Source organism: Stegodyphus dumicola, chromosome 5 (genome assembly GCF_044657685.1).
Source record: "Stegodyphus dumicola isolate Sdum_Otavi_A_Nest chromosome 5, ASM4465768v1".
NCBI classification, from domain to species: domain Eukaryota; kingdom Metazoa; phylum Arthropoda; class Arachnida; order Araneae; family Eresidae; genus Stegodyphus; species Stegodyphus dumicola.
Genome location: NC_140772.1, coordinates 66625519 through 66639851, shown reverse-complemented (window position 1 = coordinate 66639851; position 14333 = coordinate 66625519). Strand labels below are relative to the sequence as shown.

The following is a 14333-nucleotide window of genomic DNA, read 5'->3' as shown; positions in this document are numbered from 1 at the left end:
AGGTGCGTTTGTTAAGAAAATAATTGATCAGCAGAGTCAGCCACCTGGGGATATCCAGTTTTATGAGCCTGTGGAGGAGTCCTGTGTGCCAGACGCGGTCAAAAGCTTTTGCCACGTCTAGAATTAGGATTGGGTTGCTCATTTTATTGTGAAATGCTGAGCCGATAAACTATGAGTCTGAAAAGCTGGGATGAAATGGAAAACCCTATACTGAATCCATGTTGATGGTCTGCTTGGCAATTGAGACTGTCAAGTATCCGACAATAGATGAGTCGTTCCAGCAATTTACGAGAGTAATTGCTGCAACGTACTAAGAGAGGATAACAAGTTGATTGGCCTATAGTTAGAGAGGGTGTTTTACGATTTCCCAGCTTTGGAAAGACCAGGAAAGATATTCGAGCACTCTCAAGCTTGCAGAAAATAATGAATTTGAAGACAAGCTTTAACAGTGCGAATAAGCTTACAGACGCTTTTGAATGGAAAATTCTTTATTATGTGGTTATCTATATCATCACATACCACAGCTTTTCTGGCTTTTAATTTTCTGAAGATGCAATTCACCTCATGTGGGGCAACAAAATTTGTAATGTCCATAACACTTGGAGAGCTCAGCCAGGAGCTGAGTCCATAGGCTTACACACACCTAGATAGGCCAGCACAGACATTGTAGGCGAGTCTTTGCCCAGCAAAATTTCTAGATGGTTGGTGGTTAGGCTATTGTCCGGGTTATTATAGACAGCACAGAAGGTAACGAATACCAGTTTATGTAACTTAACAACTACCTTAACGGCTATATATCCATTAGAATTATTCCAGTCCACAAAGCATGATTCAAGCGTTATAGCAATATAAGAAGTTAGAAAGCTCAAATCCATGAGTAGGGTTTTCATGTGTATCAGTGACAAGATAAATGTCCACATCATGGTTAAGCTTAAAGAAATCCATAGCTACAGCTGACACAATTCGCACGCCTTTACATTTCCATCCATTTCTTCTGGTCCCTCTCTAAAGATATCCACGTATGGTGAAAATACCTCCTGGCAAGTTTACAAGACTCAGTTTTCTATAGTGGCGGACGCAGATAGGTGGGATTCCGAAGCTAAAACCTACTACCTCACCGCTTCTGTGAGAGCAGACGTAGCGGATATCCTCTAAATTCTACCCAAAATCAGAGCCTAGACCTAGGGCTGCCTTATCTGACCTTTTTGCAATACCCATCATAAAAAAGGAAAATTCTGTTGCTTTAGAACTTCATCGATGGAATCCGGGATCCTGAGATATAGAAAAATCTGCAAAAGGCGGGTGACATGGATTTGAAAACAACAGAACTGGGACCAGAATTTATCTCTGTTTGTAATGGCCTATCGCAATGTTGTCTGCGATACAACCGACTATTCCTTACCCCAGATGGTATTTGCCCGTGACCTCTGTCTGCCTTGTGATCTCTTGTTTGGTCGCCGTTCGGATGCTCTTTTATCGCTTGAGGAGTACATCCAAGATATTCAGGCACGGTTTGAATTTATGCACAATTTTGCTGGAGAACGAATTAACATGGCGACGGAGAAGATGAAGACCAAACATGACACGAGAGCTACAGAACATTGCTTCAGTAGGTACCAGGCGTGGTTTTGGAATCCGATTCGAAGGAAAATGCTTTTCCCCCTTACGCTATTGCAAACAGGCTGAGCGATGTCGCAAAGTCATTAAATTCGAAGCTTGAAGTCATTTATTACGAGAGGCTACTTACTGTGGCCATAGTAAGTAGATATACTAAGTCCATGGTCCTATGTGTATATAAATTTGTAAATTTATATATTTATTTATTGTTTTAGTGTTGAATTCGTTGTATATTATGTATTTAAATTATTGTTATAGCATTGCTTCGATTTTCCTTAGTTGTAAAAATGCCTTGCTGTCTGGAGATTTTACTGCTCGGGACGTGCAGTCTTTGGGAAAGGAAGACCATTTAACATTGAGGTAAATGGCTATCTTAACAAATTAGCGAGATAGTACCAAGGTGATATTTTTGGCGACTAATTTTTGACTCCAAAATTGACAAGAAATGGCCAAATGTAACGAAACGCAGCGACCATTTGGCGACATTTTGACTTGCTTTCTGTACATATGTAATTTTTAAAGTAATTAAATAACTGTTATTGATTCTTACAGGCAGCTGTAACCGCATCCGACCCTTATATGTAACATTAACCGTATATGCCTTCCAGTAATTTCGACAAATTGAAGGTACAAGAAACTTCTTGGTTGCCGGGGGGGGAACTATATAAAACGCGAGACAGCATCAGTTCTCAGTAGAACTTTTTAGTTCAAAGCTGACTTCGGAATACTGAGAGATCTCTACTCTTTAGATGCAAGTTGCATTACATTAACTTTCTTAGTAGTTTGAAATGAATTTATCATCAGCTGTGTGTGCTTTCTGCCTACTACAAACCCATATGCACGCAACAATAGTATGCTATTTTTGACGTTATTAATTTATTACTCTGACAGGCGAGAAAATTAAAGAATTTTTATGTCATGTTAAATAGCAACACATTTCAACATGGAAGTTTTCCAATTCACCTGAATGACTGCCAGTTGCAGTTCATGCTTCAAATTAATTTTATTCTGTGTTCTGTTGAAATAAAATTACTTTCAGCAGTCTAAGCAGAATTCTAATGTCAACAATGTGTAAAAAAATTAAAAAAAAACTATTTGTTTTACGAAAATGATCTTAAAAATAAATAAATGGGATAAATATTGTTTTTGGCGAAATTATAAAATTTACTTTTGTCATAAAATATGAAAATGTTTATCTATATATAGATCGAAAATAAAAGGCTATAATTTTTTAATTAATGTTGTTTCTTAATATACAGTGCAAGTTTATCTATACAGTTATTATAATATTTATATATTATAAGTTTACTTATTAAATGTTTCTACATTTTCCTCAATCACTCAGTATTTCTGCCTTTATTGGAACGGCAGACATCACTACGACAATTGGCAGATCTACAGGCTCCTATTGGAAAAGAAGGCTGATGCTACAGTTGACTAAAAATAATGATGGTTACCTCTTACAACGAGATAGTTGGTTGGCTCACGTCAACAGAGACTGTTATTAAGACCATTTGCTAAAATATCTCAGCATTTTTTTCCAGAAAAGGTAGAAACTATTTTCACAATCAAAATTTGTAACCAATAGAATTTCGCACACTGAAGACAGTAGTGCCTTCCCAAAGGAAAAGTAGGTAGTGCTTACATTTCACATGAAGAAAATAAAAGGAACACCATGTAACTATCCCTTTCGTCTTAATTTTAACCTGTATTCAGTTGTTTTAACCTTTCAACAATGATGGGTTTTAGTACACACAAGGAATGTGAAATGCGTTAATGCTGTGACCAAGCTAGTCTTCGGATTTAATTCCATGTGATGTTTTTACATGTGTGGGGGGAAAGGGAGCTTGTCGAGGATACTATTTTGTGTCCATATATCTCCAGGGTTATTGAAACCGCAATATTCTGGTTGTCGTAAATCATGATATATTACTAACACACGTATGAGACGAAGCAGATTATAGCATAAATGTCTTTTCAGTGAGCAAAGAGTATATTTTGGCCATTTGTGCAATATATGAAGAAGCTTGATGAGTTTTCTTTTATTTCAGAAAATAAAATATGTCATGAATTTAAAAATATTTTAGAGAATAAAATGTACCTAATGAAATATTTATAATCTTTTTAATGAATTTAACTACTCTGCAAACAGCAGCTTCCATTTCGGGAAGATTTATTAATGTTGAAATGCGTGTCTTGTAAAAGGTAATATCTGTTCTTTAACCTGGATTTAGCAATTATTTTCTTTAATGTTTGAATAGTCAGTTGCAATGTGTAATTAACTAAAGTACATGTTATATCGTGGGATTTTTATATCACTGAATCTACTTCACAGTATACAAGTTATTTGACAAAAGTAAGGAAAGTAATGTGCTAATTCCGAATTGAATTGGCTGTTTTAAAAGTAATATCTGCTGTTTTAATAGAAAATTTGAATAAGTTATTCTATATTTGTTAGATCCTGATTCAGAGACATCGAGCAACTGCGATATTATTTGATTATGAAGGCTTTACTTACCACGTCAAGGCTAGGAAGGAGATCATACTATCTGCTGGGGCAATAAACTCAGCACAATTGCTTATGCTGTCAGGAATTGGTCCAAAAGAGGAACTGAGGAAATTTGGTGTAAGTAATTTTTGAAATAATTACCATTAGTTACACAGGCTACTTTTTAGTGTTAAATATGTCAGTCTATAAATACTAGAGTTTAGAACCTTTCTGACAACGACGTATAACTTCAGTGTTATTATTATTACTATTACTATTATTATTAATACTATTTCTAGCACAAAATTGCCTAAGTCAGTTTCAAATGTTCGTAAATTGTGGTTGTATTTTTATATTCTTAATAAATGTAAGTATTTAATTATGAATATTGAAAATATTCATTTATGAAATTAGTTATAATTTATTTATTATGCTTATTCATTAGGAGGAAAAAGTAAATCAAGGACTTATATCTGATTGTAACAAAATTTCACATGCAAATGCTTGTTGATCCAGTATGCAAATATAAATTTTAGGGGATAGTGAATGAGTAATTGAAGCTACAGATCATATCAGCTGAGCATCCGCATGATGTATGGAAGATAAGAAATTCCAAATCTACGACAAAACTTTTATTCTAATTTGTTTTCGTTTACTTACTTCTATTGCAGTAATGTCCCACAAACAAGATCACGCATAGTATGAGGAAATAGTATTAGCAGTCGAGAAAGGACTTGCAATCGGCTTAAAAGAAGGAGAATGGTAAGGAACATTTTATATTAGAGTCGAAACAATGTCGCTATACGAACAACATGGTGGCACGAATGCTTGAACCATGGCAGAAAAGAGTGTTAAGAAGGCAGAAGTCTGTTTAGGGAGACGACAGAAAATGGGACGACTGTGCGATTGCCAGAGTGGCTCCCGCATCACCTGGTTTCTCATTACCAATGATCTGACGTGTAACTGCGACACAAGTGGTTACTAGGATCATTGAAAGGCACTCAGAGAACGAAGTCTGCGCTCATAATGGTCATTGTGCTGACTGCGAACCCCGACAAACGCATTTCTAGTGATGCCAGGTTAAATTTTACTTCGAATCTCACTGACTAGTGTGACTAGTGTGGCGACTTTAGCGATGAGTCCCGCTCCGAACTGAGCCACGATTACCAGCGAAGCGTGTTTAGAGACATTCAGAATAATGGTGGGATACTGACCCGGTTGCCTTCTGTGACACAGTCCGACAACAGAGAGTTAATGGTCTAAGATACTGAGAGATGTGACCGGTGGCTCCAGACATTTCTGATTATATCTTAAAAAAGTAATATATCAGCGTTAGAAACCACTAAAGACTCCAAGCTGACACCTTTTGGAGGGACGAAACTGATTCTGTTCTTCCCAATTCTTAAACTTTTCTGTTATTAGCCTCATTGTGCCAATGTTTTACCTGGGGACTTTAATATTTTTCATTTTTTTGCATTTAAATGGGTTTAGCAAATGGTGTTATTACATCTGGCATGCAAACAGCAGCCATATTAGAACAAATCCTAACTGCTTACATATAATTTTTGTTGCAAACAGAGTTGTTCATTATTCATTAATTTTCTTTAATATTATATTTTTATTATTTTCCAGTGTGTCTAATGTAATATTTAATTATTTATTGAAATAATTGAACATAATTAGTTCAATTTCAATGTTTTTTTAATAATTTTCTGTATTACTCTGAAGCTTACAATGTATTCCAGCTACTTTATTTCTTTTACTGTTTTAATTTTCGTCGTCAGCCTTGTTTGACTACAGCAGTGCTAATTAATTAATTTTCCCTATTAATATTGTTTTGCCAATTTTGGCCACAAAGCGTCAGTACTTAGTTCACATTCCAACAATTTCAGCACATTTTTGTGTTCATTGCATTTAGTGAATATTTATGTGCTTAGCACATAAATATTCACTATTACTACAATTATTATTTTCCAGCGAGTCTAATCATGTATTATTTATTTATTATTTAATTAACTATAACTTGATCAGTAAAATGTAAACGCTATTTCCCTATTCTATACTACTTTGAAGTTAACAGTGTATTTTAATAATTGTATTTCTTTCAACTGCTTCTAAATTATGGTTTCAGCCATGTTAACTAGTCCAAGTAAGTGCTGCTCCGTCATTTTTGGCCAAGCAGAATCAACATGTAACTGCACCTTATGACACCTTCAACGCACTATTAATGTTGATTGTGTACAGCTTTTAATGCAAAGTACTTTCTTTATTGTTACCATTTCCCAGCGTGTCTATTATTTTAATATTTATTAATTATTTCACTAATTAATCCGTTCAGTTCTTTATATTACTTAGTATTTTGTGCAATGTATTCCAATTATTGTGTCTATGCTCTGTTGCCTCTGAATTATGTAGGCAGTCACGTCTAGCCATGGTAGTGCGAATTAATTGATTAATCTTTTTAAGTGTCGTTCCACCCTTTTGATCAGACAGATTTAGCACGTAGTTACATATATTCCGAAAGCTTCATTTCAGAATTTGTGTTGACTGCATTCAGTGTTTTGTGCGAAGGTATTTTTTAGTGCACTTTTCTCACCATTTATTATAGCGTCGATTGTGTGCGTAAGTGTACCAACTATGACTTGCTCCATTTGAGTGCTACAATACTCAATGTTTCTGTATACAAATATTCTTAAATATTGTTTTATACTAATTCAAACTACTGACTATGCGTGTAGTATCATCTAAACTTCCATCTGGTTCTGTCAGCTCTGTGCGACCTATGCAAGACTCTAGAAATAAACAATGGCACCCCAAACATTTCTTCCGCATCCAGGATTGAAACAAGTAATCATATTTATGAACAGTTCGATTTATTTTTGCAACAAACCAAAGACATAACAAATATTTAACTTAAGGGATAGAAAATAGTTCACTCCCTTAACCAGTACAGTCAGGAACGTCGTAGGGGAGCAAGAAATATATTGAGGCCAGCTAGAGGGTCAATTTCAAGTGTTACAAGAACTGTGAGATTAGCAGAAAAGAGCTATTAGGCATAATTTCTAGCTATAGTTTACTGTCTTCGACAATTTCAATATGAAACACCTCATCAACAAAAGTTTCAGAATAAGCAGAAGACTAAATTTATTTCACTCTTGTAAGTAGTAACAAAAGAATGTCTCAAAAGAATTAAAGCACTGAATTCGTCTTAGTCTTGAGAGCAGTTAATAGTGAGTGTTATCCGGAGCAGATTAAGGAACAGCAAATCTCAAATAAATACAAAAGCTCAAGGGATATTTTCATTGAAGAGATCAGATCCACTAAGCCAAGGCATCTTCTAATTAGTTATAAAGAGAAAAGGAGAGAAATCCCTTAGAGGTATTATATAAGGCAACTAATGAAAAACATTCATTATTGGAAACAATCTTCTAGACTCCTAGCTGCAGGAAGAAGATAATTATCTTGTTTGGCACTCCCTCCATTGCAACAATTGAATATATTTGACAGGTCTTGCTAGATCCTGTGCCTTTGGCTACTGCAGATCAAGGATAGCGTAGGAATGACTTGTAAAATGTTGTAGGAAAGCACAATTGCATAGTTGATTTCCAGTTGAAGCTTCACGACCAGCTTGCAAAATGTAGAATTCTGGAATTTAGGCCCTGTATCTTTAGAGATTATCACAGGGTCGCGCAGTCGCACACTGTTACAATTGTTAGAGGCTGGGCTCTTTAGACACGGATGCAAAGCACCTCCAGCTTACGGAAACTGGGGCAAAAATACCAAGCAGATAAGTGAAAACAGAAGTTTCGCACTGCATAACTGCGATAGATTCAACAAATGAGTGAAGTCAGTCTCAAAGGCACGGCATTTGAGACTACACATTCAGCAGTGCTAAAGTATGTCAGGCATAAGCGGAGTTAATGAAGCTCAAGAAAGCCCAACATTAGATAGCCATCCATAACCCAAGTCAACATAAGATCTATTTCCAGTTGCAATGTACTTCAAAGTAATCTTTAGCGTTATAAGGGGCCAGAGCACATGCTGCTCAAGTCAATTTGGAAAATAGTATCTCCATATCTCTCATTCAGGAGTACTACATACACAGTGGAAAATGTTTAGATTTAGTTCCATGAAAACTTTCAATTCAGGAATGCGTCATAGTCGTTTCGTACTCTATTATTTGAATAAGCAAGTAAAATAGGAAGGAAGTTTTATCTGTTATTATAGACTCAAAGCAACAATACAAATGAAGAAACTAATGGAAAACGGCTTCTGTGGCACTAATAAATAGCCATAATTCTCTTTTAAACAGAAACAAATATCTCCCATTCATTTCTAAAAATGCATGATCTCTCAGTGCTGAAAATTGACTAATTTCAGGATTTCGAAAGACGTAGAGTTGCCGCCTTGATCATTGATTTAAACACAAAAATACTTCAAACTCTGAATGAATTCTCATTTATGAAAATGGAAGTGAAAAGCTCTATGAATGTTCAGATGCCTTGCAAACGAAATTTTTGAAGTAAAACACCGAATTTGGTGATTTAAAGCGAAGTAAGCATACTTAGACCAATTTTGATTTCGTAGATTTTAAGAGATGGCATATTTCGTGTTTTGTTGGAACTATGTATCAAATTTTAGCTGTTTTTTTACACAGAATTTGAGATATTAAAACATAAAAAATCAATGAAACGTATAAGATTCTAGCTAAATTGGTAGTCCTTAGCAGCTAGAATACTTTAGAAGTGTGTAGCGACTAATCGCTTACTTCTAAGGTTTTAACAAGTCTAAAGAAGGGTTAAATTGCTCTATTTATTCAACTCAAGAATATTCGCAGTTGAACACTCTCAGGCTTACACGAAGCCTTCACTTTGGCTTAAAATAGAAAATGAGGAACTAATCCAATGCTAACTAAACTAAAACCAGCCGATGCTGCACTTCAGTAACTAATAGATTTGGTCCTTAGCACGATTACCGGTGAATATTAGCAGGTACGTAACAATACGGCCGAATATAAACATAAGACTTAAAGCAACGACGTGGCCAGAAGACAGAACACGTTCTGCTAAGAACTTCTAAGCTCTTCTACTGAAGTAACCGAGACTCTCTTAATAACTGTTTCCAGCTCATTTACATAAAATGCTATCCTGAAAATTCATTCTGGTAGGGAATCGTTGGTTGGAAAGAAGAGAATAAACGAAAGCTGTTCAAAATTAAAAATAACTTTAGGAAATTAAAATAACCCCTACAATGGAATAAAGCAAAATAGTTACACAAAAATTAAAAAATAAAATACGCAAATTATATCCACTAATGTAATAAAATTTTCAAATCAACTACATTATAAAGTAGTATGAAACAAATTCTACGAAGTAGTACAAATCAAGTGCAAATTCTACGAAGTAGTACAAAACAACCGCAAATTCTACGAAGTAGTACAAAACAACCGCAAGTACTACAGAATAGTACAAAACAACCGCAAGTACTACAGAATAGTACAAAACAACCGCAAGTACTACAGAATAGTACAAAACAACCGCAAGTACTACAGAATAGTACAAAACAACCGCAAGTACTACAGAATAGTACAAAACAACCGCAAGTACTACAGAATAGTACAAAACAACCGCAAGTACTACAGAATAGTACAAAACAACCGCAAGTACTACAGAATAGTACAAAACAACCGCAAGTACTACAGAATAGTACAAAACAACCGCAAGTACTACAGAATAGTACAAAACAACCGCAAGTACTACAGAATAGTACAAAACAACCGCAAGTACTACAGAATAGTACAAAACAACCGCAAGTACTACAAAATAGTACAAAACAACCGCAAGTACTACAAAATAGTACAAAACAACCGCAAGTACTACAAAATAGTACAAAACAACCGCAAGTACTACAAAATAGTACAAAACAACCGCAAGTACTACAAAATAGTACAAAACAACCGCAAGTACTACAAAATAGTACAAAACAACCGCAAGTACTACAAAATAGTACAAAACAACCGCAAGTACTACAAAATAGTACAAAACAACCGCAAGTACTACAAAATAGTACAAAACAACCGCAAGTACTACAAAATAGTACAAAACAACCACAAATAAGTACAAAGCAACTACATTACAAAGTAGATAAATATAATAAGTATGATGCAAATAAATATTTGCCAAAATGCGCAACATCAGTAATATATCGAGAAACGAGGTTATTCCGTACGAATGTAGTCCCATTTAAAAATTCAGTTTTCGAATGAGAATCTTAGAAAATTATCCAGTTCAGAAAACAAATATAAAAAGCCTGATTTCGTTGGACTGTATTAACGCATTTTATAACCGGCATATTCAATGAGTTTTTTTAATATTTCATTTGTGTATAGTAACGTGTTCATTTTTAAAATTTGTCATTTTACTTTAATGTTTACAGATCCCACTTGTTGCTGATCTACCAGTTGGAAAAAATTTTCATGACCACTGTGGTATAGCTCTTAGTTTTAGATTGAGTTCTAATATCCAGAAGCTTTCCGAAAAATTCACTGATTTGGCAAATATTGCTACCTATATTCAGAACAAGACGGGTATGTTTTTTTTTTTTTTTTTTTTTTTTTTTTTTTTTTTTGTGAACATAAAATAAAAATGTAATTCGTCTGCTTCTAATGTTACTAAAATAAAATTTAAAATAAAACCTTCTTGACACAAAGCTACCTACACTGTTTCTTGACGTGGCCTTATCTAATAATCAAAGTTTTTTTTCTCTCTCGCCCCATCTTTAACTTATTACACAAGAATTCATTGGTTAAGCCAAGTACAAGTTATATTGTTGGTTGTGCATTAGCACTGAAAGCGTAATGAGTACGTTTCCTCAAGCACAGAATTAAAGAATCATAAGTCAAAAGATTAACTACGAAATCTTTTATTTAATAAAATAGGATAATTCTGCTTAAGCATAACAATAAAGTAATAATCTTCACAGACATTAAAATTGAAGTATCCAAAAGAATAACTTACATAGAATCATCATCAGTACTAAATATCATCAGGCTTACCTATATAAGGCAATAAGAAAAATAAACAGGAACATACTTTGCCATCGTACCTGAAAGAGAAGAAAGTACTACTGGATTAGACCTTTGGCCAGGTACAAGTAGCTGGGGTGAAAATCAAATATACTGCATTGCACACGAGCTTTACTTTCTCTCGCCAATATATACCTTGGCGCACGTTGGTTTCGTATGCCTTTCGAGTTTCATTATGCAAAATACCTAAATTTATGCTAATATATATATATATTTACTAATTGAAAGTAAGAGTTGCACAGACTATATGCATCAAATTTTTAGATTTATGTATGGCATTAGTAGTAAAATTTTATGTGAATCATAGAAATTTAAAATGTTCATTTGGGAATAAATTTCGAATAAAAAGGGAAGAATAGACTTCCAAAAATTCATTTTCCTACCTAGTACAATTAGGTCTTCATAAGGAACTCAATATGCTGGTTAAATAGTTTACTTACATAATTTATGTTGTATTTCTGTTTTTTCCTCTTTTTTCTTTCTTTCTTTTTTTGAAGTACACTTTCGTAGCCACATAATTATGAGTTCCACATGAGTATCTAGGAAATTTTTTGAATTGTGATTTTTTTAAATTTTGATTTGCATATATTTTATGTATAGGGTTCAACTATCTTGAAGTTACAGCTCTGTGTGTGGAACCTTGAGAACTGGTAAAAGAATAATCGCTTTAGCTCAGGAAACAGAAACGTAAACTAAAGAAGGGTTAATTAGCGTTTATTGCTCAAAATAAGGATTAAAACATGGCCATTTTCTCAAGACGTACAGAAAAGCCTCCACTTGGGTTGAATTCAAGAGTACTAAGAAAATAAAACTTAACTAATGCTTAACTGAAAAGATATAGCCGAAGCTATCAAAATTCTACAGGAGTTGGCCCTCAAATGCTAACTAAACAGCGAAGCTATCAAGAGCCTGAAATACGGTCGAGCAGAGTAATAGCTTGGAGTGTAGCCGAAAGGCAAACGCCCACTAGTCAGAGTCTCTGGCTCTCTAACGAAGTCAGTGGAACTTCGACTTTAGTATCGCTCTTCCTTCATTTGCATTAACCGCGATTCTAAAAACACACTCTGGCACGAAGTTTGTAAACTGAAATTAGAAGGGACACGAAAGTAGCTTTCACTAAAGATAACTGTTAAAAACTTAGGATAAACCTTACATATGTTACATATATACCAAAGTAAGTCAGAATGAAATCTTAAATACTTTTTACATGTGATTTATTGAACAAAAGAGGAATAAAAATGTATTATGTTTTGACATAATCTAACTGATGTTCAACACTCTTCCTCAAGCACACAGGGATTGTACGGATTCCTCTGAAAAAATGTCTTGTGGTTGTGTGTGCAGCCGTTTGGTTACCGCATAGTGTATCTCGTCGGAATGAAATTTCTTTCCTCTCGTCACCTCTTCAAGTGGTCCGAACATGTGGTAATGTCTTGGAGTAAGGTTTGGTAAACATGGCGGATGTGGAAGAGTATAAAACTGAAGGTCAGTGATGGTTATAGCTTTTGCATGAGCTGTATGAGGTCGAACATTGTCATGGTGCAAAACGACATTCACTTCACAGTCAAACATTCACCTCGCTTCTATTTGATTTCAGGCCGAAGATGATTTTTAAAAACATCCAAATATAACTCACTGGTAATAATAGTATTTTCCCTAGGCTTTTGTGTTCCAAGATAACGTCTCGTTCATCCCAAAAGAGATCAGCATAACCTTTCCTGCAGATCGTTGCGCCCGGAACGTCTTGGGTTTTGGTAATCAGGAATGGTGCCATTCCTTGCTTACTCTATTGCTTTCGGTTTGGTGGTAATGGACCCAGATTTTGTCTCCTGTGACGGTTCGCGCAAGGAAGCTATTTTTTTTCTGCTTCAGAACGCAACAAAAGTTCTTCACAGACGTCAGTTCGTCATTCTTTCAGCTCTGGAGTGAGATGCTGTGGCACATACCTTGCAAACACTTGCATGCACTTTTCGAAATTTAGGCATTTCATGAATAATGTGATGACCTGAGCCGTGACTAATGTTCAGATCTGTGGCTGTTCCATCTTCCGTCACAAGGTAGTTCTCCCTTACAATGGCTTCACCCGTCATAGGAGTCACACCGTTTCTGCGCCTCCTACTGAATTAGTACACTTGCTACAGTAATAAGCATGTCTCACTATACTGGAATTTCATTCGCCGATGGATTTCAATAAGTTTCATACCTTTACTTACCAGGACGCCAACCCACCGATATTCTAGAATGGGATCTAAAGTACAAAAGGTTAGGGATCTCTGGTTTAGAGACAATAAGACATATCTTTGGTTAGTAAGATTAATGAACTCTAAGTTACTGTCATCATAACCTTTATATTATTTTCACTTGCAAGTGAAAATTCTTTACTCAGGCTAAATAAAGAGTTGCTGAGTTATATTTTGTAATCACGTTTAGGAAAAATAAGCTAAATCTTTCATAGTATTATTACTTCTGAGTGAGGTTTAGCTATTACAATGCATTTTAAAAATATTGCATTGATAACATTTTGATATGAAACAAACTGGTACAGCTTAAATTTCTAACTAATTGGTATTTTTTCCAGGTATCTTAGCATCGAGTGATGGAATATCAGCAGTCGCGTTTTTAAATAACTTGACTAATACAATTGCAGAAGACCTTCCTATTTACCAATTGTACTTTTCAGAAGGAACATCGAAGATTCCCAAAGAACAATACGGATTGAAGCCAGAGGTACTATAAAAATAATTTTAAGTTAAATACCTCAAATTAAAACATCAAAGATTTTTCTTAAAAGCTGAAAAATAAAATTTCAAAATTTCACATTTGTTGATGTCAGTAGTTGCATGATCTAACTAGTGTTACAAGACGTAAACACGAAAAATGCGCGTATCTGTTTATGATAAAACAAGGAAAGAAGGATGACCTTTTACAGAACTCAGACCACAACTTCTTAATTTATAAGAGAGATGTCAACATAATTTGATAACATATTTCTCACATCTGAAGCCATGAATTTTCAGCAGCATCTGTCAAAATAATCTGGCTGTTTTGTCTTTTAGATATTGCGTATGTGTTTGAGTCTTTCTTGTTATAAATAGAAAGAAAGTTTAAGTGTATCAGTCCTCCAACTATTTAAAAAAATGTAGA

The 14333-nt window shown here is 34.8% G+C and overlaps 1 protein-coding gene across 1 annotated transcript in view; it reads left to right on the top strand.

The window, feature by feature from the left end:
• Positions 1–1356: 1356 nt before the first annotated feature.
• LOC118197531 (glucose dehydrogenase [FAD, quinone]-like) overlaps positions 1357–14333 on the top strand; it is a 187019-nt gene continuing 174042 nt past the window's right edge. The window contains exons 1-4 of the mRNA XM_035369051.2: positions 1357–1410; positions 4076–4243; positions 10541–10691; positions 13768–13916. Coding sequence (XP_035224942.2) covers positions 1357–1410; positions 4076–4243; positions 10541–10691; positions 13768–13916 — 522 coding nt within the window. The remainder of the gene's footprint in view (positions 1411–4075; positions 4244–10540; positions 10692–13767; positions 13917–14333) is intronic.